This window comes from Podarcis liolepis (assembly GCF_965112155.1).
Source record: "Podarcis liolepis genome assembly, chromosome: 2".
Classification (NCBI taxonomy): domain Eukaryota; kingdom Metazoa; phylum Chordata; class Lepidosauria; order Squamata; family Lacertidae; genus Podarcis; species Podarcis liolepis.
This window is the reverse complement of record NC_139555.1, coordinates 48,437,788-48,462,131: the sequence shown is the minus strand read 5'-3', so window position 1 is coordinate 48,462,131 and position 24,344 is coordinate 48,437,788. Positions and strand designations below refer to the sequence as shown.

General features: G+C 41.6%; 2 protein-coding genes across 3 annotated transcripts in view; both read left to right on the top strand.

Moving 5' to 3' along the window:
- The window catches only part of SLIT3 (slit guidance ligand 3), a 411,520-nt gene extending 405,124 nt beyond the window's left edge, over positions 1-6,396 (top strand). The window contains exons 34-36 of one of the 2 annotated variants that reach the window (XM_083481735.1): positions 30-315; positions 1,277-1,485; positions 3,194-6,396. In XM_083481735.1, coding sequence (XP_083337861.1) covers positions 30-315; positions 1,277-1,485; positions 3,194-3,432 — 734 coding nt within the window. In that variant the 3' untranslated portion in view covers positions 3,433-6,396. Of the gene's footprint in view, positions 1-29; positions 316-1,276; positions 1,486-3,190 lie in introns of both variants that reach the window. The other variant, XM_083481734.1, reaches the window with a different exon arrangement.
- Positions 6,397-11,727: 5,331 nt separating this feature from the next.
- LOC310696377 (rho GTPase-activating protein 7-like) overlaps positions 11,728-24,344 on the top strand; it is a 92,584-nt gene continuing 79,967 nt past the window's right edge. Inside the window, exon 1 of the mRNA XM_083481844.1 lies at positions 11,728-11,947. Coding sequence (XP_083337970.1) covers positions 11,917-11,947 — 31 coding nt within the window. The 5' untranslated portion in view covers positions 11,728-11,916. The remainder of the gene's footprint in view (positions 11,948-24,344) is intronic.

Here is a 24,344-nt window from a genome sequence, read left to right as displayed (position 1 = left end):
CCTAAAGTGTTTTGCTATGTTCCTTGCAGGCATCCCTACATCCACGGGGCTGTCTTCGCTGCGGCAGGGCACAGAGAGGACAACCAGCGGTTTCCATGGGTGCATTCATGATGTCCGCATTAATAATGAACTGCAAGATTTCAAAGATCTACCACATCAGTCAGTAGGGGTCCTTCCTGGTTGCAAGTCCTGTAACATTTGCAAACATGGCATCTGTCGCTCTATTGAGAAGACAAGTGTTGTCTGCGAGTGTCATCCAGGCTGGACTGGATCACTCTGTGACCAAGAAGTTAAAGATCCCTGCCACAACAGCAAGTAAGGGTGCTTCCAGACTGTTGCTATTTTCAGGTGGGATTCAATCACATACAAGCAAATCAAGTTTGCTTAATTAAAGTTGATTTAGCACTATTTCACAACAAACCTCCTACCTAAAATAGGATTTTTTGCAATAAGGAAAGGAACAGGGAGATGCACTAAGAAAACATTTTCCTCTCATGTAAAAATCAGAATGAATGCTGAATAAATATCTGACATTGTCTGGTCTCTAGACAATGCATACAAACTAGGGAAAATGGTTGATAAATAGGTTGCCTGGAAGTAACCTAAGTTTCCCTCTGTGATGAATGGAAAACAGGGCAGGGGAATGGGATATTTATGCACCAGTCAACAAACATGCTGAGAAAATGTGTGGGAGCCTGCACCTGTCTCCCCCTCCCACCCCACAATGGTATGTTTTATGGAGAGAGAGTTAAATTTCAGATTATTTCTCATCTGTATATTTAGAACTGTGGATTTAAAATATGAGTCACAAAAACAACTACCGTTCTTTCTGGTTTCTAAATCTCCATAGAATCTCCTTGTGCTTGCTGTGGACTAAGTGCTACTCATACATGCATGTTTTTCACAACCAGCTCACAATGCCAGCTCACATTTCCCCCATTTAATCTGGATTAATCCTTTCCATGAAAAATCCAATAAATAAATAAAAAAAGAATGCCAACGACTCATTTGTGATATCAAGCCTCATCTGTAAGCCACAGTATCTACACTTTGGGGGTGTTGACATTTATTGTACAGCATTTATCTGAGGCTTTTATGCACCACTTTTCACCATCTGATCCCAAAGCAGTTTCTATATCGCAGAATAAAACATCAAAACTTACAATTAAACCGTTCATAAAAATCAACCTACAATTTCATTCCATTTCTGGAAGCTCTTTGTTCAGCTTGTGGTAGACACAAATTAGCTTTCTCTCTTTTTCTTCTTTCCTCCAAGATGCCTCCATGGTAAATGCATAGCCACCACCTCTGCTTACACATGTAAGTGTGTAGAAGGTTACATGGGCATGTATTGCGACAGAAAGAACGATTCCTCCAACTCCTGTAGAGGTCTGAAATGTATCCATGGGCAGTGTAAGATCTCAGCACATGGGGAGCCCTCTTGTGAATGTGATCCAAATTACAGTGGAGAGCGCTGTGACAGAGGTTGGTATAATTGCAACTTGTGTGCTGTGTGCTTTGCCCTTACCTGTTTTGTTCATTAACAGATGAGTATAAGTGAAAAGAGTTCTGCAGATTTTTCCAGAGTCGATTACCATGTTAATACTGTATTTCACATAGTGAGATGGCAAACTTTAAAAAGAGATGAAACACATCTTGGGTGGTTCGACTGATAGCAACTTGCCTTCTAGGGTCCACTTAGCACCAACACTAGGATCCGTTTCTTTCACACATTTAAATGTATGAACATATGATCAAATGGCAGGCGCATGAAGAATCTGTGGGAGGGTTCTCGTCTCTCCCAGCCAACCTATGCCACTCAGTGCATGCAGTTATCTCCAAGCTATCACTCTCTTGAAAGCTCTGGAGGGCCAGAGGTTATCTGCTCCTGGTCGACACTGACTGCCAGCACCTCTCCATGGTTTCAGATAGGGGCCTTTCCCAGGCCTACCTGGAGAAGGGATGCTAGGAATTAAATCTGGGAACTTTTGCATGGAAAGTATGTGGACTACCATTGATCTATGACTCCTCCCTAAACATGTGTCCAATCACTGTGAAGAAAACATATTATCAACTCATGACTAGGATGGGCGGTCTGCAAAGTTCATCAGCAAATTCTTTTTCTCAGTTTGTTGCAATTTGGTAAAGATTTTAATGAAGAAAATAATTTACTGTAGCCAGGAAATAAACAGGAAGAACCTCCAGCATGCAACTAGTAGTAGCTTTCTACCTAAAAGATAGCAACATAGCTCTCCTACATGCCTTCTGTCCCAAAGAACTAGTTGGATAAGTCCCAGTAAGGCCAATAAGTACACATGGTTCAGTGCATGATTAATCCAAATAAAATAGTCATCTGGTCTCTTAAATTATAGGAGCTAAAGTTAAGATAGTCCCGCACAGAAAAAGGGAAGAGGCACTGATACAAAACCCACCCACTGATGGGATATGAGATGGGGTATGATTCTGGTTCTTCCGTGCTAGCAGCTTCTATGCTGGGCCGGAAATGGGTGGTATGTTCAGAAGACCTCCCACCCCCCAAGTACCGTTGCTTACCTGTATGAGATACTTGGTTCTTATGTCCCGCGTCACAGCAATGGACCTGAGATTTCTGTTGGGGACTTTTATTTAGACCCACAGTTCACTGGTGGATAATGTACACATGGACACGAGTATTTAGGTTTATGGGTTCAAATAGGCCACAACTTGATCCGGCGAAGGACGAGAGAGGAGCGCTCCCTGGCCACGCTGCGGTTTAAATTACCTGTGGCTACGCCTCCCGCCAGTGCTGATTGGTCAGCAGGGCCACCCCTGGGTGGGGCCCTGCCCAGCGATGCAGCCCAGATGGCAGCAAGTGGGGCGTCAATCTCCACCCCCCGCCGGATCACTGCAGGGGCCCCAATGGCTGCAATGCTACCCACCAGAAAAGGCTAATGGACTTGCTGCATATTGGGCTGTGATTTGATGCAGAATCCCATCTTCTACTGTGACAATGTGTGGAATACAAAGTAGTGTTGTGGAAACTGCCATAGATATATAGAACCAGCATATCTTCAAAATATTCTGGTATTAAGTGCACTTTGTAGCAATCTGATCTCGGCATAAGCCAAGGATAGGGTTGTGGTTTGGATTCATGTTCTGGATGTTCAAACAAATGATAAGATTTCTGAAAGCATGTGTTTGTTTGTTCTAGCAGAGAATCAGTGCCAAGGAGAGATTATCCGCGAATTCATTCGGAAGCAACAAGGTTCGATTGCATGTGTCTCCCTGGTCAAAGTGCCTCGTGTGGAATGTCATGGCAGTTGTGGGAATGATCAGTGCTGCATTGCCCTCAGGAGCAAAAGGCGGAAATACGGCTTCCAGTGTGTGGATGGCTCCTCCTTCACAGAAGAGCTAGAGAGGCATGTGGAATGTGGCTGTGCAAAGTGTTTATAAACAGCTGATCCACCTCTTTGCCCCTTTGTATCGACTCAGATGTGCTATCAAAAACAGGACCTATTTACTTTTAAGTGAAGAAGAGAATATTAAGTATATTGTAAAATAAGCAAAAAAATAGAAGTTATTTTTATTATGAAAAGTGACTATTTTCATCTTTTATTATATAAAGTATCTGACCGTTTTGGGTATATGTATCATATAGTGAGTTATTTTTACTATGGATTTTTTTTTACAGTTGTAAAAAAGAAAATTGGGGAAAAATTATTCTGAACCTAAACACAGGGAATAATAACAGAGTATAGTTGATAAGCTTTGCACGATGGCCAGACGTGAAGGTAATAAAGAGATTGCCACAGAAATCACAAAACAAGTCTTTGAAAGGTTCTGGATAGATACACATCTAGGAGCTATAGCTCTCAGGCCCCCTTCCTATCCAGGCATGCTCAGTTAATAGCCCTTTCGGTCGACCATGGAAATGTTGGTTGTGTTTATCACTATTGTGGATCTGCTTGACTCCATTGCCAAAAAAGAAAAAGAAAAAAAAAGAAGCAGCACACCACAATGTTGCCGTGGCTTGAGCCTTACGCACAGATATTATGCACATATTAATGCAATGGTGATAGTAACATGGTGTTTTGTCTTCTGTGTATGATTAATTCCCACACTGTTGTTTTTGTAATTTGTAGCATGGCCACTCTTGCAAAAGCAAAATGAAATGAAGGTTTTTTTTAAAAAAAGTAACAGATGAAAAGTAAGCACTGTGTAACACCTCATCAACAGTAGACGAGATAATCCTGGTACCTGGCACAGCCTTCCCTGGCCATCCAGTACACGGAACAGCAATACCTTGACTCCCATTCTGCATGCGCAGACTGTTGCGCATTCTTACGCAAGGGAAGGGCCATAAGGAAATCTCCTGTGGAGGTGACACCCTCTACCTCCAGATGACTTTATGTTTTAGTTTGCAATGCAAAGGATGCACTGAATGATGCCTTACCAGACTATGACAATCCTTTTTTTTTCATCCCCACATCCTTACTATAGGAGTATTTCACTTACTCCAAGGGTTCTGCCACAGTGCCAATTAAGTAAACACAAATCTATTGTTCATGGCAGTTGGTTTCTGTACACGCTGAATATAAAACTACAAAGTAATGCAGATGACAAATCCTTCTTTAGATTCGAGTCTATCCTACGTAGCCTGAAACATCCTCATGGCAGCTGATTCATACAGCAGTGTGTGGAATGTCTCAACATATAGATTGCATCCATACCACTGCCAGACGTTTTAATGGGCTAGCAGTGGCCCACATGGTAAGTCACTCTACATGTTACAGCTGCCATGTGGAGCAGTCACTGTAAGGAGGCTCGTTTACACAGTTTTCACAAGGCAGTCATAACACAGAGACCCGTCTTTGTAAAGGGAAATGTTAACAGAACAAGACAAAGTCCTATTTGTTGACCACCTTAAATGCCTTTGACATTTTGTATACCCACGTCTGGCTTATTTTCTCAAGTCCTTGCCCCCCTTCCTTGCTTGGATGTGTAGTAAGAACAGCCTGTAATTCCAAGGAATCATTGATGAGACAAAGTGGAATATTCAAAAGTGCCTGAGAGAGCTTGTACTCCATGTTCAAGTTTGATCTTGAAATCCTAGCAAGATCCCCTGAACTTGGGATCAAGTCTCTTCACAGCAAAGGATAGCCATATTTATCGGGAACAATGTTTGTCTTTAAAAACAACCATGGGAGTGAATCCCACTAATGACCAGTGCAGCCTCTCCAAACAGAACAGATTTGTATCATGCTACAAGCATTTTACTCCTTTTTCAGATTTCAGGAGTCTGAAAATGCTTAAGAGTCTTTATTATAATTACAGTCTTCTGAAAGCCACAATAGTTTGTTCAGATTTCCTTATGGATTCTCAGGATAATTTCAGACAGGAGGGAAATGACTGATACAATAGTTGCCTTTCAGAATAAATAGTAGTGCATGGAGCCTGCAATCAGTGAAACGTAAAACAATCACTAGTTACTTTGCCAAGAACTGATTGAAATAATACAGTTCAGGAGCTGGTGGGGGAGAAAAGGCCGCTATGGAGGGTGGGGGTTGTGATTTTGAGCACAATATGTGATGCTAGAAGCAGCTGGAATTTATAATGTAGAAATGTACCACAATCTGCAGAGACCAAAAGTTTGCAAAAGCAAATGCAACAACACTCTCTTGTGTGAACAAGACTTTGGCACAAGTATCCTTTTCTTAATGATTTATTCTTTTTCATGGCATCTGTTATCCAAGAAGCTATTGCCTCTCTGTTGCTGAGAATGAAAATCCAGCCAGAATAGCCCATTCACAGAGTTGTAATGCTACCAAAGGCTATACACTGCTAAGAAGAAAGTGGGGAAATAATTGTATTAAGATTTAACAAAGTAAAGAAAGGAGGTACGATTTTCATAAGTGTCTTCTTTAAGTACACAAGGTAAAAAAGTCATCAATGTTTTGTGAAATAATTTCAAGAATGTTTCCAAAATTGACAGGCTGAAGAAGAACTAGCCACAGTAGAGTAAGGCTGGCAGTGTTCCATCAGTACATATTTGGACTCTGTGGTGATTTAGAAGAAAGGACACTTTATTTGTTTTCTACCAGTGGGCAGTTTATACTGTGCTGTGTTTCAGCTGATATGATATGGAATCTTTTGTTTTGTTTCTAAGTGCCAAAAGGTCTATGAAGTTAGTTTTAAAAGTGTTAATTAGATCTCTTTAAACTGCCTAAATGACGGTACGTTTTGGCTATTGTAAATGGAACACAGTAGCTTACTTTAAAAAAAATTAATATAAAGAAAGATGCTAACCCTATAAAAATTGTACATTGGCAATGTGGGTTGCTATGAATTTTGTGTATTTTACTAGATTGTCCTATTGTGATGTATTAAATTTAAGTAAATTGTTGGGTTATGGACAAATGTACCTTGTTCTGTGTTGCTATGCAAGTTATTTTTCTATCCACTAGGTGCACATTTTCACCAGTATTATACTTGCTTTAATTGAGTGAGCGCCTCTGGTAGCTGCCCATCTAGCTACACAGTTCACGGAATTCATTGTAGCACGTCCAATAGAGGACAAAGCATATGTGGATGAACGTATGGAAGAAGGTGTTGCTTTATACAGGTCCCAAGCCATTTAGAGCAGGGGTAGGCAACCTAAGGCCCATGGGCCACAAGCGGCCCACAGGGGTTGTTTAACCGGCCCCCGAACCGAGCCACCTGCTCAGCGAGTCCCCGCCTGCTGCACTAAACCGGCACAGCACAGTGTGGGGACTCGCTTCTGCGGCGCTGAAAATCGCGTCTGCACAGACACTGGAAATCATGGACACATGAGCAGTCTGACCCACGGAGGGATCTCTGCTGGAGTGAACCAGCCCAGGCAAGGTAAACCTTGCTGGCCCCTGATTTAGAGCTTTAAGGGTAACACAAGCATCTTGGGTTGAACCTGGAAACAACCTGGCAGCCAGTGCAATTTTAACAAGGCAGGCATGATTTGATCACTTAAATCAATATGAAGAAAATAAATAGGTAGAAATAAGACTCCAGCTACAAAACGGAGTGCACAAAGATGACTTGAAGCCCCTTGCATCACGCTTGAAAGAAAGCATATAAAACTGAGTCAGCCTTGGACATCTGCCCCAACCCAAACAAAGCCTCTCCCTGCCAAAATAATCAAAATGAGTGTTTCAAGTTTGCTTCTGAGTTACTAGCTTACCGTACTTAAAAACAACAAGAAGCTGAAACTTCCTTACATACAAAGGGTGCCTACCAGTCATGGCTATTGTATTTCCTGTACGCATTCTCCCTCTATCTGTTGTTAAATAAATAGGCAAGAGAGACAGATGCATACTAAATAGTCTCTTTATGCATTGAAACAAAAAGGCTTTCACCTAATGCTTCTCTTCCTTCCACCTCTAAATATCACATTAAAATGTTAGGGGCCAAAACTGATTCTATGAAGGTTGTAAACCATTGGTATGGCCTCAAACTGGAGGGAGTGGTGATATATGGTGATGGCTGAAGACCAATAATGTTTTCCTCCAAATTGACCAGAAAAGCAGGCATATGACATTCAGTTACAGAGTCCAGACTCAGAGACCTATGTCACAGTGCATGAGACAGGCTGAGTGACAATGTATCTAGTTTTGCTAACCCAGAAGTACCTCAGGTTACAGTACAGTGGTACCTCAGGTTACATACGCTTCAGGTTACATATGCTTCAGGTTACAGACTCCGCTAACCCAGAAATAGTACCTCGGGTTAAGAACTTTGCTTCAGGATGAGAACAAAAATCAGGCTCCAGCGGCGCGGCAGCAGCAGGAGGCCCCATTAGCTAAAGTGGTGCTTCAGGTTAAGAACAGTTTCAGGTTAAGAGCGGATCTCTGGAACGAATTAAGTACGTAACCAGAGGTACCACTGTAAACACAATTTTTTCTTTCTTTTTTGGGAATGGGAATGACACATTGGGGCTGGTTAATTTTTTAGGTTGGAACTACTTTTATTGAATTACTTCTAGCTCATGCTAGCTTTAGGTCTCCTTTTTGACAGCCCAGTGGAGTTTCTGACGTACATACAACACTATGTCATATGAGACATCCAATAGTCCAGGGTGACTGTAGGTGTTTTTCAGGGTTGAAGTAATAATGTAGCAGGAGCCACATTGATTTGTTAATACCTGCTATGTTCACATACATTTGCATCCCTACCCATCACTTTGTAACTCCAATACCAAAAGCTGTGCATGGGAAAGTGAACCCTACTCTGTTCCCTCTCGCCCCCCAACTTCCCTGTGGTCAAGTGCCCTAGCGTGCGTACACACACGTTACCCAAGAACAGCAGAAATTAGCTATGCTGGTAGAAAAGTACCTGGGATAAAGGAATGCCATGAGGGGGAAAGGTTCCCTAAGTGCCTTTTTTCGTTAAAGTTTTATTTTGGTCCTTCAAAACCCAGTGTCCACTCATGACTCAACCAAGTTCTTTGCACATTATGAATGAAGCATTTTTCTGGAATATCCAGTGTGATTCAAGACTGGAATGATTAACACCAAAAAGGGTGGGTATGGGAGTAATCAGCACAACTGACAGACCAGGAACAGTAAATTCCTGTTTGCCCATTCGAGAGAAGCAGAACACATGATCAGACCTAACAACTTTACATTCCAGAACAACACAGCATTGCTGCAAATCCAACTGGTGGTCTAATGTTTTTAGGGTCTTATTACTGCACCTTGGGAATATTTCCCATTCTGACATATGATGACATCCTATTGATGTCAGTTTGCTTTTCAGATATTAGGCTGGCTACAAGGCTTTCCATGCAGTGCATTCATATGTAAATTTACTCAGAACCAAGTTCCATTGAGGGCTGGACTACAATCTGAGGTGAAACTGCTTGCTCATTCATTATATTTTGATTAACAAATGCCTTTTATTTTGGATACTTATCTTGGCTTGCTGTTACTCAGCTTTAATATGAGGATTAGTTTATGGATTTCTAGGAAATAAAAACTTTTAAAAAATAAAAGTCAAAATATATGCATAATGTTCCATGCAGTCAGCATTTTTTCAAAGAGGTTCATGGTGCTGAAAAAGAATTATAGTAAGGCAATCCAGACGTAGATGAAGTCACTGCTGAAACAGTGCTAGTTTTAAATAATACCAGGAGAAATCTGGAAAGCTTTGCAGGGAGCCAATTTTAAAAGACATATATTCAGATTTCTTTGCATTTACATCATAGGTATCACCATCTTTAACTTTAACATTTATGATGCAATTCAACCATCCCTCTTTAAGAACTAGAGCCTATAAGCCTTCAACTGAAGTTTAATTCTAATAGTCTTGGCTTGCCAAAGCTTCCCATGGCAGGGAGCTCTGCCACCATCACTCCTGCTATCCGTTTTGATGGCTGTGCAGATGAGGTAGCATTATTGTGGGGTACAAATGTTTCCCCCCACCCTGCAAGATCGTTAAATCTATTTATTTATTTAGTAGCTGTTTAAAGCCATTGTTATCTGCAAATGAACTACCTGTATGCTTTCTGTCACTGTTTCAGCATGACGTTAAAAGTAGTCAGTAGGAGGGTGCCCGTGGCTTTATTAAGCCAATCAGATTTAGTCATGCTGTGATGTCATGGTGGGGGAATTAAGTCAATTCAGAATGGTGATACAGTGTTCCTGCTTTGTATTGTCCTCATTTTGAATTGCTTTGTTTGATCTGAGTGACATCACATGGTCAAATCTGATTAGTTACGCAGTGTTGTGACTGATTAGGTTAACACTTTTGCCCTCTTGGTCCAAAGTCCTGCAAAATCAGCTTTGTACCAGTTGCAAAAATATGTGAAAAATGCAGCTGCCCCCAGCCCTTTTCAGATCATCTTCAGCCCAGAGTAGCAACCCAACTCTTACTAGGGGCTGTCTGCCATTCTCAACCTGACATTGTAGCTATCCAGAGAAGACAAGGAAGGTACTTAGAGAAAGGTGATTAGCCTTGCACATAAATACACCTTGTAAGCAAATGCATAACCTGCAATTGAAATACAGTTGAACAGTGGTTTCACAATACAGTTTTAATGACAATTAGGCTGCAGTCCAGTTTGCACACTTACTTGGAAATAAGCCCACCAAGTTTAATGGCCCTTGCTTCTGAGTAGATATTAAAGAATTGCATTGTTAAAATTTCATAAAATCCCCACCAAAGGGATTACTTCATTGTAAGAAATACTGTGCAGCTTAGGTGTACATCATCCTATGAAAGCTAATTTCAGCGTGCATTAGAATCTAAGAGGCAATACACCACATAATGTATGTGTTATTTTACAGTGAAACTATGGGACCTAAGCCAAAAGGAATTTATATAATAAAATAATAATAATAAAAACTTTTACTTAAAAAAAAAAATGAACTGCTTCCTCAGGCAGCTCTTTCCTCTTAAATGCTACTGTAAAGGGTCCTAATTTGCCTCATTATCACAGAGGACTTTTCTGCGTGATCAATTTAAATGTTCTTCATGGCATTTGGTTTCAAACCACTCTACTGTCTTGTTCTGTTTTAATCCTAAATCTTCAAACAAGTGTTATCACACTATACTATTTTCTTTGTCCCAGTTCACTTTCATGTTATTCAAAAGAGGTGTTTCTGCTCTCCTTCCTCCTGGCAATTACAAACTATACCGACTCGCTGCTCAGTAATGCCAGCTTCTACAAGTAATGCCTGCGTTTATTTTTTTAATTCATTTATTTAATATACAAATTTTCTGTGTCTTGGTGACTGTGCACTCGGATGTACAAGATCTGTGTACCATAACTAGCATGTTAACAGGCTGAAATCCAAACTGGTGCAAGCTGACTTCTGCTAGTACTTCTTTCCTTCCCCTACATCCTGTGTGTGCCCCGCCCCCTCCAGTCTTCTACAGAAAGTTTCCCAATCCTTCGGAGCACAGTTCTAGGGATGCACAAAGTATTATGTTTTGAGGACGTGGGTGGGTGAACATCCGGCTTCATCTCACAGTCTATTATTTAATGTGTGAGATCATAAAATAAAGGAACCAATAAGCTGCCCTGAGCTCCTAGGAAGAATGGTGAGACAGAAATGTAATAAAGTAGGAGGACAAAGAGAGGTTGTAATGTATGTTCTATCCATTAAATATCTGCCATGTGGTCCCTTTAAAATAAAAGCTATATGACCCAGGAGGCCAGCTCTTGGAGAGTTGACTCAAGAGGTGTGGCCTGGCTGGAGAAGCTGGTTTTCTACTCTATGCAGTCAAGTCTTCTGGGCCTCATCAAGAATAAAGCTTAATTTACCATTAGCTCTGCTTGTAATTTGTTCATAGTTAAGCATAAGACAACAAGACAGAAGCGTGACCTTCAGAATGTTGTTGTAATTGATACACAAGCTCAGAAGAATTAACAATAGGTTTGAGCCACAGCATTAATTCCATACAGTGTAGAGATTGCTTTGCTTCATTCATACAGGGCTGGCACCAGACTTCTGGCAGCCATTGGCACACTGCTGTTGATACCACCACCCCATGGCCAAAACCACAGAGAATTTTTTCCCCTCATCTGCTGCCTCCATAGCAGCATGACCACCCTCCCAGCCCTCTGGACAGCATTTTAGCAGTGGTCAGCTAATTATGCCATACTTTTTAATAGTCTTAATTTATCCACGCTGCCTATAGATCTATGAACCTTAGCCTTTACATCTACTAAATTTACAGAGTTCATAGATCTATAGGCTGAAGCATTGCATTTTGGGTAAATGCGGCCTGCACAGGTGGGAGCCAAGTGTGGCTCCCATTTCAAAAGCGGCATGACTGCCTGCCTTCCAGTTAAAACAACAACAACAAAACCCATTGAAATAACTAGGAATTAAAGTAATGCTGTTGAAGAGGCTCAGACCCCCGTATGTACTAAAATGGAGTAGAAGGAGCTAGGGAAGAAACATGGGCAGGCCGTTTCTTCAGCTGCGATCAGGTAAGTCAGGAGCAGCTAGTGCAAGCCTTTCATTCAGGTACTGGGTTATTTGCATGCTACCATGTCATTTATTACAAGGCAACTTGCATGTAAAATTGTTTGCATCTGTGACAACTTGGATGCCACCATTAAAGCAGGGTCAGTACAGGGGGAATTTCTATCAGCGCCTTGTTTACTTTCTTGCCTCAATATCCTCCTCGTTTATCTTTGTGGCCTACACAATCCCAGGCATTTTAGAGTCATGTCCATCTTGGCCAGAGATATCCAGTCAGGAGGGGCTGATTTCTATGCCAGAAATGGTCACATTTCCTTATTAGAATAGTGCATTGGTCTAATGTTTTCTTAATGGATTTAGGCAACAATCTTAACCCAATTTACCTGGGAGTAAGCCCCTCTGAATTCAGTGGGGTTTACTTCTGAGTAGACATAGTTAGGCTTGTGGTGTTAATTATTGAAAGCATTTATATGTATCTCTCAAAAAAGTTGGAAGTCGTTTATAAATTGAGTTCCCCACTGCTATGGGAAAGCACGCCTTGGTTTAAGAAGGCCTTGGTTTAAGAACGGACTTCCAGAACGGATTAAGTTCGTAAACCAAGGTACCACTGTATACAAATTAAACCAATTGTGTGAAATCATGAGCAAAGCAAGCCAGCAGAGGGTGCACAGAGAAAGACTCCCACCCCCCAAAAAAAGATTTTATGCACGTTGCTTGAAGTTCCATCACAGAAGGTGGGACAGCAGGATTAAAAAATAAAACCGAGAAAACATGCGGGAAGACATGAACTAAGTACGCCAGTAGAGGGAGTACAGAGATCACTGTTTTCTGATCCTCCAGCGAAAGCACATGTAATAATTTTTCCTCTTGTAAGTATCCATGTCTTATTCTCACCCATGTAGAAGGGGCATGCAAACAACTACTTAAACAAGTTGTATCAGATGCATCCTGGTTAATGAAATTTGCACTATAGGAGCTGTGTACATGGTTTAAGTTATCTTCCTTTCCTTGGAAAAGCAGGGTGCATGAGTACCATAAGAATATTGGATTTATGTCAGTGTACTGTATAAACCTTGACATAAATCTCTGGCTACTATTATTTGTATGCCTTTTGCCCCTAGGCTTCAAGAGTGGGTTGCAACAATAAATACAAAACCATCAAATATGAAAATAAATTCAGTTATCTACATTCTGTGGTCCTAGCATATTGACTATCAAAGGCCTGTTGAATAATACACATTTGAAACAAGGCAGGGTTTCTGCCAGCTGTATACCAAGGGGAGTGGTGTGCCCTAGTTGAGAAGACCCACTGTCAGGTTACTGCTTCTTGAGCTTTGCTTACAGATGGCACTACTAGCAAGACCTTTCCAGCAGCTTTCAAATCACAGGTTGGCTGATACAGGGAGTTTCTTTCTCTAAAAGTTATCTCCAGTAAATCCACCTGTTTCTTCTGCCTACTGGTTCACATTCTAATTCTTCACTGGAGTTGTTGTTGCCAGCTACTTGGATCATCCACAGAGAGACCAGTTTGGGTCTCAGAGGGTGGGAGCAAAGATTCACAATAAGAGCCAGAGGCCCACTCTTTTGCATTCTGGGAACAAGCACTAATCACGACTACGTATCTTGCCAATTCAAACAATGCCATGATGCCAAAAGAAGTGTGAAAAATTAGTTAAACAATACAGAATGTTTGGAAACTCTTGTTTGGCACATGGGTAGTGTCACATACTACATTTTTCAGTTTGTTCGTGCTTGGACAGTGTACACAATAACAGTTTTAATGTTAGATGATACAGAAATGACTAACTGCATTTAATCTTCAACCTCATTCTTAGCCGTTCAGTAACCAAATCAGATTCCTATCTGTGTTTAACTCCCTTCACCCAAGACTCCTCCTCATTCCTTTCTGGAACAGTTGTAGCAAAGAGGGTCATTGCTTGTAAACCCATCTGTTCATCTCCTCTTACTGAATATTTAAAATCTAGAAAGGAATTCCTGGTTAATCCCAATTGCGCAAACACAAAAACTAAGGAACGTTGTTGTTGGAGAAAGGCACTTGGAAGTGCATTTTACTGCTAAATAATCTTGGGGATCTTTTTTTGGACTGTGTTTATGCAGATTGGTAGGCAAAAGACTGCCCCTGCCCCATGATATCAGCCTGCCTGATCTCTGGAGAGATCCTCCCCAATGCCCTGCCTTTATCTGAGGTGCATTTGATACAAAAGAGGCTGCTCTTCAGGTCAGCACCTAGGTTGATGAATTCCATCCCCCAGAATATTTTTATAGCTTTCTAATACCTTTTTGTTTAGGCAGCCATTTCATCTGAGTCGACTGATTACTTTTCTGCATTGTTGGGTTGCTTTCTATCACCTCTAAATTCATTTTATTTTAAATCAGTTGTTTTATGGCCTTGTCTTGGGCAGTATCCAAATAACACTTCCTTGTCAGTGCAAGGATTTAAAGTTATGCAAGAGAATTTTCTCCTTGCACCCCCTAAATCTATTCTAGGGGTTCCCCCAACCCTCCAGAATAGATCTGGGGAGAATGTGTGGTTCATGAGGGGAGTGTTCAGTTGCACAATTGTAAATCCTTGCATGGATAGGATGCATTCGTTGAATACCACCTTTCTTTAATGGAATCCCTTATTTTATTGTGAGCCACCTAAAGTGCTGTGTGTGCTAAAAGGTGAGCTAGACACCTCCACACCATACTTTTAAAGCACATGTAGAGCACTTTAACAGTTAAAGAATCCTGGGAGCTGTAGCTTAACCCCAAGAGAGCTGCAATTCTTAGCACACATAACTCCAGTTCCCAGCTTCTTCGGTGGAAGCCATGTGCTTTAAATGTATGGTGTGTGTGTATTTATTTATAAATCTTATAAATAAAAATGAATGATACCTCATAAGTAATAGCAGCATAGCTTCTAAGTCTCATCTTAGTTATGGAATTTAAAACATATTTTGTTGCATTGTGCAAAATATGAGCAAGCCAGGGCTGAACTGATACTACCCTTGCTGGTACCTTTCCCGGGAAAATCAGAGGTTCACTATGTCAGGTTCCTACTGGAAGACCGGACAAATGCTAGAACATTAGCAGTGGCAAAGTTTTTATCGGTGGTTGCAAGAACAAATGATCCCTATATTCTAAACAAAATGCTTGTTTAACTTGGAGGTAGGCTGTATGAATTGTGTACTGCTTTGTAATGATTTGTTGGGTCTCTGGACCGTAATAAAGGTTGATGAGTTATGGAATTATTATTATATGAAGTGCTCTGTATCAGAAAGCCACAGTAAAACTGTGTAGCTCTCCTGTAATTATTTGGGACCTGCTCTCTTGTTTTGCAGAGATGGTCTTTGTACCTCTATTGTTACTTGCATATGAAAGCAATAATTACAGAACTGAGGCACTTTGGGTGTGTGGGGATGAGAGAGGATTAATTTCTGCCCAGCTATGCCCATAAAATGAGAAAGGATAGTTGTGGGTTAGAGGTTTAGGGCCTTAGAATAAGGTTCCCTACAGAGGCCACATGTCCTTTGCATTTGGTCCTTGTGGTCTTCCCTAAAACTGCTGCAGATAAGTCATTTTTCCCCTTTTGAAGCTGAGCTAGCAGTAGTGCTGCCAAGAGCTCCAGCTGAAGAGCAAAAGGTCTTGGAACTGTAGCTTGCGGAAAATCTATGTCTTCTCTCCGTTCATTCTGGAATAGTGCCAAGGGTGAACTAAAGCCAAATGTATGAGATGTCTTATTCAAGAAATCAACATTTGTTGTGCAACACACACACACCCTTATCACAGCACTGATGTAGGAAACTTCCTGTAACCACGGCAACATGTTAGATTTTACTTTCATTTGAAAGTGTTATCTTGTACTTAAAGTGTTGGCTGTGAAAACTGGGGGATCAGTTTGTTCTGCAGTCAAAACTTCCTGGATTTGAGAGAGGCTTCCCATGGAAAAGAAAACCCCAGCATTTCTGTTAAATCTCTCCACCAAACTCAGAAAAGTCTTACTTGTTTATTTAAAAGATACCATTTCAAATGTAACCGTGTGTGTTTTAATTAATTTTTCTTCCTCCATTTGCCTCTTACTGCCAAATGAATTGTAAAGAGTGCAAGTCTATGTACTCAGAAGTAAGTCCCGTTGAATTCAGTGGGGCTTACTCTCACATGCCTAGTATTCAAGTTGAAATGGATTGCCTGGGTTTCCCCATTACTGAAAACATTTCATGTTTTAATTTCATTGATTAATTTCAGCATGTGTGCAGAGTGCCTAGAGAATGGTCAGAATGTATAGGACACTTCATTAAATATAAAAAATATTTCTACTATAATCATAATAATTTTATTGAAGTTTTTCATGGTGTTCAGAAGCCAAGAAAGCATCCAGAAAGTCTCTAGGTCAGGGGTCTGCAACCCGCGGCTCCGGAGCTGCATGTGGCTCTTTTACATCTTTGCTGCGGCTCCGGGGTGGATACTAGCGAGGGGAGGAGGCGCATTGTGCGCCCCGACACTCCTCACTGTGGCGGGCGCTGTACTGGCTGTGACATCGCATGGGGGCGGTGCGTGTGTTAGTCACGCACCGTCCCGACGTCACCTTCCCGCCCACTGTCAAATCGTGGCTCCAGAGATATGTTTGTTTTAAATGTCGCAATGGTTTTGCGGCTCCCAGTTGTTGTTTTTTCTTCGGAAACGGGTCCAAGTGGCTCTTTTTGTCTTAAAGGTTGCAGACCCCTGCTCTAGGTAATATCAGTCTCAGCATTCCTCCATGTCCCATGACAATAGACTTGATCCAAAGTGATGCAGTTTTCCATCCCACTGGTTTAAATGGGAAAGGAGTAAGTATGTCGGAACATAGGAAGCAGAATCAGACCACTGGCCCATCAAGTTTAGTATTGGCTACACTGACTAGCAGCAGCTCTCCAGGGTTTCAGACCAGAGACTTTTCCCAGTCCTACTTGGAGAATGAACCTGAGGTCTTCTGCATAGAAAGCAGATATTCTATCCCTGACTTGTAGCCCTTCCCCCAATAGAAGGTCCTATTGACTTTTAATTAAGAATGCTAATAGGGTTACCTTTACCTGAATCACATCCATAAGCAGCAAGACAAGTTTGTTATGCAATTATAACAAAAATCTTCCCTTCAGGTGCCTGGGAGCTTTTCTCCATCAAGCTAATAGGGGTGTTTTTTTGTTGAGATCAGGACCAGGAAAGGAATTGTGAAAGCTCTCCTCCTTGCATGCTGCACTTCCAAAAAAAGTTACATGCAGTTAGCGTTTTTAAGCATAGTTTCAAATGATGATGTGCTTAGCATCTCTTCCAGTTTGGTTCTTCGACTGTAACGTTCCTCAGGACAGGAACCTGCCCTTTGTGCTTTATAGTGTGTCATGAGCATTGATATTAGTATCAGTGGACTTAAACGTTTGTGGATGCCTTTTTCCTTCTAGCCATGAGCTGATCCAATGTATAGAATACACATTTGGATAGCCCATACTTGATGTACAACTTGGTATTTAGGTTATCTGAAGCAACTAATGCATTTTTTAAAGATGCATTTTTTACACGCACAATCACTTAAGAAGGACAGTTAAGGCTGAAAGCCCGTGCAATCCTGAAATAAGCAGGGCTTACTTCTGAGCAATCATGCATTCAGCTGAGCTCTAAGTGGTATTCTTTGTAATGTTCTGGAGAATATGCTTTCAATCCCCACCTAACAATTACATTAATATCAGGGGTGCAGTGAAAATTAGCATATAAATCGGATTCAGAATTTCATCTGAAACACCTCTCTCTTCACCAATAGGGTTGCTAGCCACTAAAGTTGAGATTGTGCCTGCTACTTTAAAAGCGCATAAAGACCCTAACTGTTATGTTCCTCTTTCACGTGATGTAAAAGCCATTACTGGAACAACAGTGGAATACACTGCAAGTTTAGTGCTCATTTCTGTGCTCTTTGCTTCCGTTAATAATCTATTTGCAGATAATATGGAAATGAGTGCTAAACTTGTGCTATATTCCCATATAGTTCTGGAAGTGGCTTTTACATTGTGTGAAAGCTCAAATAGAATGTAGAAATTAACAGGGAAATGTGAAAATGGAATAAACTGTCATGTGAATGCAGTGCTTGATTTCTTTTTTGTTTATTTATAATTTTCATTTATGTGTATTACAATTATTCAATCATAGTTTTAGCATTTCAAACTCCGACTTCTTCCCCTTCTTTCTGTGATTCTTTACATTTCTTTTCATCTTCCTGCATATTCCAAATTATCTCAACATATTCTTTTATATATTCCCGTATATATCCATATATATTTTGAAACTGCAGGTTTTTACATTAATCCTGATTCCTGCCAATGTCTTAATCTGTTTGTTTGTTTGTAAATAATAAACTATTTCCATTCCTTTCTTTAAAAAATGTTATCTTGATTTCTTATTCTCCCGGTAAGTTTCACCATTTCTGCGTAGTCCATTAACTTCTGTATCCATTCTTCTTTCTTCAGGACCTCATCTTCCTTCTATTTTGGGGCAAATAACATTCTTACAGCTGTGGTTTCGTATATAAATGCATTTCTATAATGTTTAGGTAGTTCTGATCCCATGATTCCCAAAAGAAAAGCTTCTGGGTTTTTTTAAAATAAATGTTATCTTAAACATATTTTTCAATTCATTCTATATCATTTCTCAGTAAGCTTTAACCTTATTACAAGACCACCACATATGAAAAAATACCTTCTTTCTCTCTACATTTCCAGTATATATTCAATTTGGATTTGTATATTTTTGCCAATCTACTAGGTGTTAGGTACCATCTATATAACATTTTCATAAAGTTTTCTCTTAAACTATAACATGCTGTAAATTTTATATCCGTGTACCATAAACGTTCCCATGCATCCATTTCTATATTATGACCAATATCTATTGCCCCGCGCAGTGCTTGACTTCTGCTTGTTCTGTTGTACAGGACAGAAGGATGAGCAGCAGGTTAGAAGGTGGTGCTTATCTGAGCTCTTTAAAGAGACAGGTAGAGCATCTTAGTTATGGTAGTTTCAGGCAGCCTTAACCTCTGGGAGCTCTTTAAGAAACACATTTCTAAATACCCCAGAGACTGCCATTTTAAACACCACCTGTTTAATTAGGTTACACAACTAATCACCCAGATCTCTTGGAATATTGTCTCTGTTTGAATTGGCTTCCAGAGCCATTTTCTCAATTTGCTTTGGGCTTCTTTCCTATGAGGCTGTGAGATGAAGACCTTCCATACTATTACATCTTAGAAGTAGAAGGTGAGTACTCTCTGTATTGCCTCTTTTCACTTTCTGCATTCCCAGTTATCATCTCTCTCTGCTGGTGGTGGTGGAGGAAAAGTGGAACAGAATTGGACAGAGCAGAATGGATCTCTGCTGTTTCAAAACTGGATTACACCAGTGGAAACAACTGAGATGAAGATTTGTTAATCCGCCAAAGTGAGTCATATTCTAGAGAAAATGCTTTGGGAAAGAAACTAATTAATGTTTTGGTCGTTGTGTGATTACAATATCTAGGATGGGAACGCATGTCCAATACTACCAATAATTAGCTTATTCTGAGGAAATGTATTTAAGATTTAACATAATGCTGAGATTTCCACACCTGAATGGCAGCTATGTGGTTTGCTAAATGGAGAGGCATTCTATCACACAGGTGGAACTTGTTAAAAATCAGGTACTGCAGCTGAGGAAAGAAAACAGAAAAAGGGGAGGCTCCTTTGCCTGATATTTTGGTGAAGTCATCCAAAAATGTTTAGAAGTTGCTTTGAGTGAATTTTTGAATGGTGCGATTTGAAGAGAGAATAGATGTAAGTCTAAAGGGAGGGAGGGAGGGTTTTTGGTCTGTGGTGTTAATTGTGCTTCTTCAAGGCATGGAATGCTGAATAATTTTAACAAACACAAAAATTCTCAACCATTGATGTCTATGCTATTTGATCTGAGAGTGTCCCACACTTGGTAGACCACACTGGAAATTCTAACAATCAAGTTAATTAACTTGTAGCACCTCACTGCAATGCTTCTGTTAAGGCTTAATGTTTCTTTAACACCTGGTTTTCCTTGAGCTAATTCTTGGGTAGCTTTCTGCCTGCATTGGCCTCATTAATTCATCTGGTACTTTACAGATATAGTAGGAGAAGAAGGTGAAGCTAAAGAATGGGAGAGAAGAGCGGTGCAGAACCCAGGGCTGGGCTAGGAAATGTTCAAAGTTGGTAATTTCTGGCAGTTACATAGTATAAACATATGTAATCAGTATAAAATACTCTCTAAAACACAGTAACCCTGGGTGGTGGGATTTTTTTCCTCATTCAATAACTCTCAACTCTAAGCATTTCCTGATGATAAAACAACAGGGGCTGATCTTATTCCCAGTGGGTGGGGTGTTCTGATCCTGAGATGTGGGAGGCAGGAAGGAGGGAGTTAAATGAAAACCATATGTTGTCTGACTTTGCCTCTGTTAGATTTCTGAAGTTTTATAGTAGAAAGAGACAGATACTAGATTTAGTTATTGGTTAGCATGAACGGCTCCTGGAAATCTGTCTCAAATGCTCAGATAGATAGATAGATGCAAGACCAAATGTGTCTCCTTTTGCCATAGGTGCAGGAATTTTAGTGGTTTGTCAATGCTGCTAAATCACAATAAGGCTGCATTCAGACGTGGGGCTTACTGCAATAGTTTTCCTGGGTATAATGCTAGCACTTCTATCCCAATTTCTCACATTCCTTTTCCACTGCAGTACCTTGTTGTGTTATGCAACTGTGGCTTTTGGATCAGTATACAGTACAGTGGTACCTCGGGTTACAGATGCTTCGGGTTACAAACTCTACTAACCAAGAAGTGGTTGCTCCAGGTTAAGAACTTTGCCCTAGGATAAGAACGGAAATTGCGCGCCAGCAGCACAGTGGCAGCAGGAGGCCCCATTAGCGAAAGCACGCCTCAGGTTAAGAACCATTTCAGGTTAAGAACGGACCTCCGGAACGAATTAAGTTCTTAATCCGAGGTACCACTGTACTGCCTTGTCCGGTTAAATTTGAAATGGTGGGAAAGAGCTGTCTGAACAGGGATGCCAACAGGATTTCCTAGGCCTGGTACAGTGTATGTGGTTTGGGGCCCCTGCAGTCTATAAGAGCTGTTGCTTATATTCACTTAGGCTATACGAGTTCTTGGTGCTTGAAACCAAAGGAGGGAGGCTGTGGCTGTTATGCCACAGCCATGAGGTTTTGGGTGTTAATTTCCATTTCTTGAATCAGTTGATGACATGGGTTCGTAGGTTTACAAAAAAGGAATGCCATATTGTATTTTTGAAATAATATGCTTACTTTAAATCCCAATGACTTCAGCTATGCGATTTTGTGCTGGGTTACAGCCTTTATTTTTACTTCCTGCTTCAGTAGTAGTCCTCAAAGTGGCATCCGTAAAACTGTTCTTGATACTGGCCAATGCTTGCTCTTTTTACTGCCTGATGACAGTAAAAAGTGTCAAGTGCCTTGGACTCAGTATAATATTGAGGCAGGCCATGGTATCTTGGCACGTGTACATGTGTATTCTTACTTTCTTTAGCTATATCAAATTAATCCCACCCCAGTCCTCAGGATCATTGAGTGGAGACAACGTTATTATTGACCCAGAAAAGAGTTTGTTTTGTTATCTCTTCTGTCGACTGAGAATTCTTGGACAGATCTGCGAGACAACAGGAAATGTGCTAAAAATTAAGTGAACAATCAGTTCTTGTTCTCATGCTTGAAATGGCTTGATGCAACTCTATATTAGAAATGCTTGCTTTTAGATTCAGGAAACCAAGATAGCAGAGCAAGGTTACGTTTTCCTCATATTGCATGCCTAACTGGCAAGTTCAAACTGTACATGCTGCAAAATAGAATGACTTGCAGTGCGACCCTTTCCCCCATGCTCAGCGCTGCTGGATTAGGGTTAGGATTAGGAGATGTAACCCTCTGTCGGGCTCCACCAGTAGGAGGCTTTGTCACTGTGGAGGGTCCCTGCTGCAGCTGCTGAAAGAACATAAAGTGGGGAAGCGCCTACCAGCAGCAGTGTTCTTGCTGACAGTAGCTTGCTTAGATCCTGAAACAGGATGTTACTGGGGTGAGGAGGGAGCAGAGCCAGCCATGGATTCACCACATCCATAGCTTCATTATCCATCTGAGAGGGAGCCAGTTTGGATCCCATTACTATCCCAGCCTGAAAAGACCTACCTACAGTGTATGTAACCCAGGCAGTTTCATGGAAAGAACTTGATGGTATTAGACCTCGATGTTTACCCTCTGATTTCCTCCATAGGAACAAACAGGAACATAGGAAGCTGCTTTACGTCATGCCATACATGATCTAGCCCAGCACTCGCTGGCAGCGGCTCTTCAGGGCCTTGGGCAAGATCTTGCTCCTCACCTACACTTGTTCCTTTTAAACAGAGATGACCTCAAGACCTTCTGCTTGCAAAGCAAGTGTTCTGCTACTGAGCTGTGGTCACCCCTGCCCCTTTGTTGTAGATGTTTCTCCCTATCTCTAGCTTTAAGTCTGTTCTGTATTTTGGAATGTAGATATTTTATCTCTAACTGTTGAAACAGTTGCTGTTTTGGCCCTCAGAGACATTGGCACACCAAATGAGTTAAACCAGCCCTAAGATTTGTAGCATATCTGCTAAGGGCTTGATGGGTTATAAATGCAATCAGTTGCCATGATAGAAACTGCAAAACAAAGAGCTTTCTAGTTACAAGGGAAGGTAAAATTAAAAGAAGGAATCTCCATTTTATAATGAAAATTAATGAATGATCGTGCGGCTGAAATCACATGTTCCTTACCTCAGTTTTCCTATTGCAGCACATGAGACAGAGAGCGCGCCATCTTTTTTGGCAATCCAATGGCGCTATTCTTGCTAATCATTGCAAGGCAAATGGTCTCTTGTGACAAATCAAACACTCCTCGATGTGAAGTCCAGGAAATAGTATCTTTCGCACAAGGATGTATCCCCTCTGAACCACACAGGGTTATCTAGGAATGGATATCAAGCATATGATGATTAAATGGCAAAATGCACATATTCTAAGTCAGTGTTTCCCAACCGGTGTTCCCCGGCACACTAGTGTGCCGTGAGACGTTGGCTGGTGTGCCGTGGGAGGGAGGCGGGCGAGTCGGGCGGTGAGAGGCGGTGGCGGCGAGGATCCGCGTCGAGCCGGGGGCAGCTCCGCGGTGCTGGTGCCGAGCGGCGGGGCAGCGCGTGCAAAAGGGAGGAGCGCGAGACAGCGGAGGAGGAGGAGGAGGCCGGCATGTCCGGGCAGCAGCAGCAACAGCAGCAGCAGCAACAACTCCCGGTGACGGCTCCTCAAGCCCCGCCGCCGCCCCCTCCTCCGCCCGCTATCGCCGCCACCACCACAACAGCCGCCGCCGCCTCAGTTGCCGCCGTCGCTCAGTCCCTCGCTCTGCTGCCTCCTCCCACCCCCAAAGCTTGGAGGTTCCCCGGCAAGGGGGAGGGAAAAAACTTTCACTTTCGTGCGTCCCTCCCGGTGTGACGCTGCGCGCTGACGTCACAGGGCTGTAATGGTGGTGTGCCGCGAGATTTTTTTCATTAAACAGGTGTGCCGTTGCCCAAAAAAGGTTGGGAAACACTGTTCTAAGTGATAAGCCTACCAGTCATAGGAAGGTTTGAAAGGGAATTCCAGCTGCAGCTACAAAGGAAAAAGCTGGAGCATGCTCCTGAGCCTTCCTCTGCAGCCATGGCTTGTATTTTCAATCACCTGGTGTCATGTGATGTTGGATAATTGACAGGAGGGTGACTTCATCTACCTGTCCAAGGGGCCCACAGAGCCCTCAGGCCAGATCAACACCTCTCTGGATCAAATGGTACTGTAAAAAGCAGAATATTTGTTTTTTGTTTTGTAGCTTCACTGCTCTGACTAATTGATCTAGCACTATACTGGCGATTCACTAAAGAACTGGGAGGATCTGAACCATGTCCGTAGCCGGGGGGGGCAGGGAGGGGTAACTGCCCCCCCCCCAATATTTTTTTAAATAAAAATACATAGCAAACTGAGGTTCTGCCCCTGCTAACAAAAGGCCTCCTCCCCCAACAAAAACCCTGGCTGCACCCATGATCTGAACAGAATATGTGTGTGCTTTTGTTCTTTGTGCCCCACAGTAAAACATGTTCCCCGCTGCTGGAGATATCAAGCTAAAACACCTTTCAAACACAGGAATAGCTTGATATTGACTAGGATACCTTGGGGGCCCTTTAACGTAAATCCTTTCGCTCTCCCACATTCACTACGGTTGATGCTATTTTTTCTTTTGAATCTGCTTTCCTTCAGTTCTGTCTGATGATAATTCCATTCCTTCTAAGGAAGGATCTCCCTTAACTTGTATGTGTGT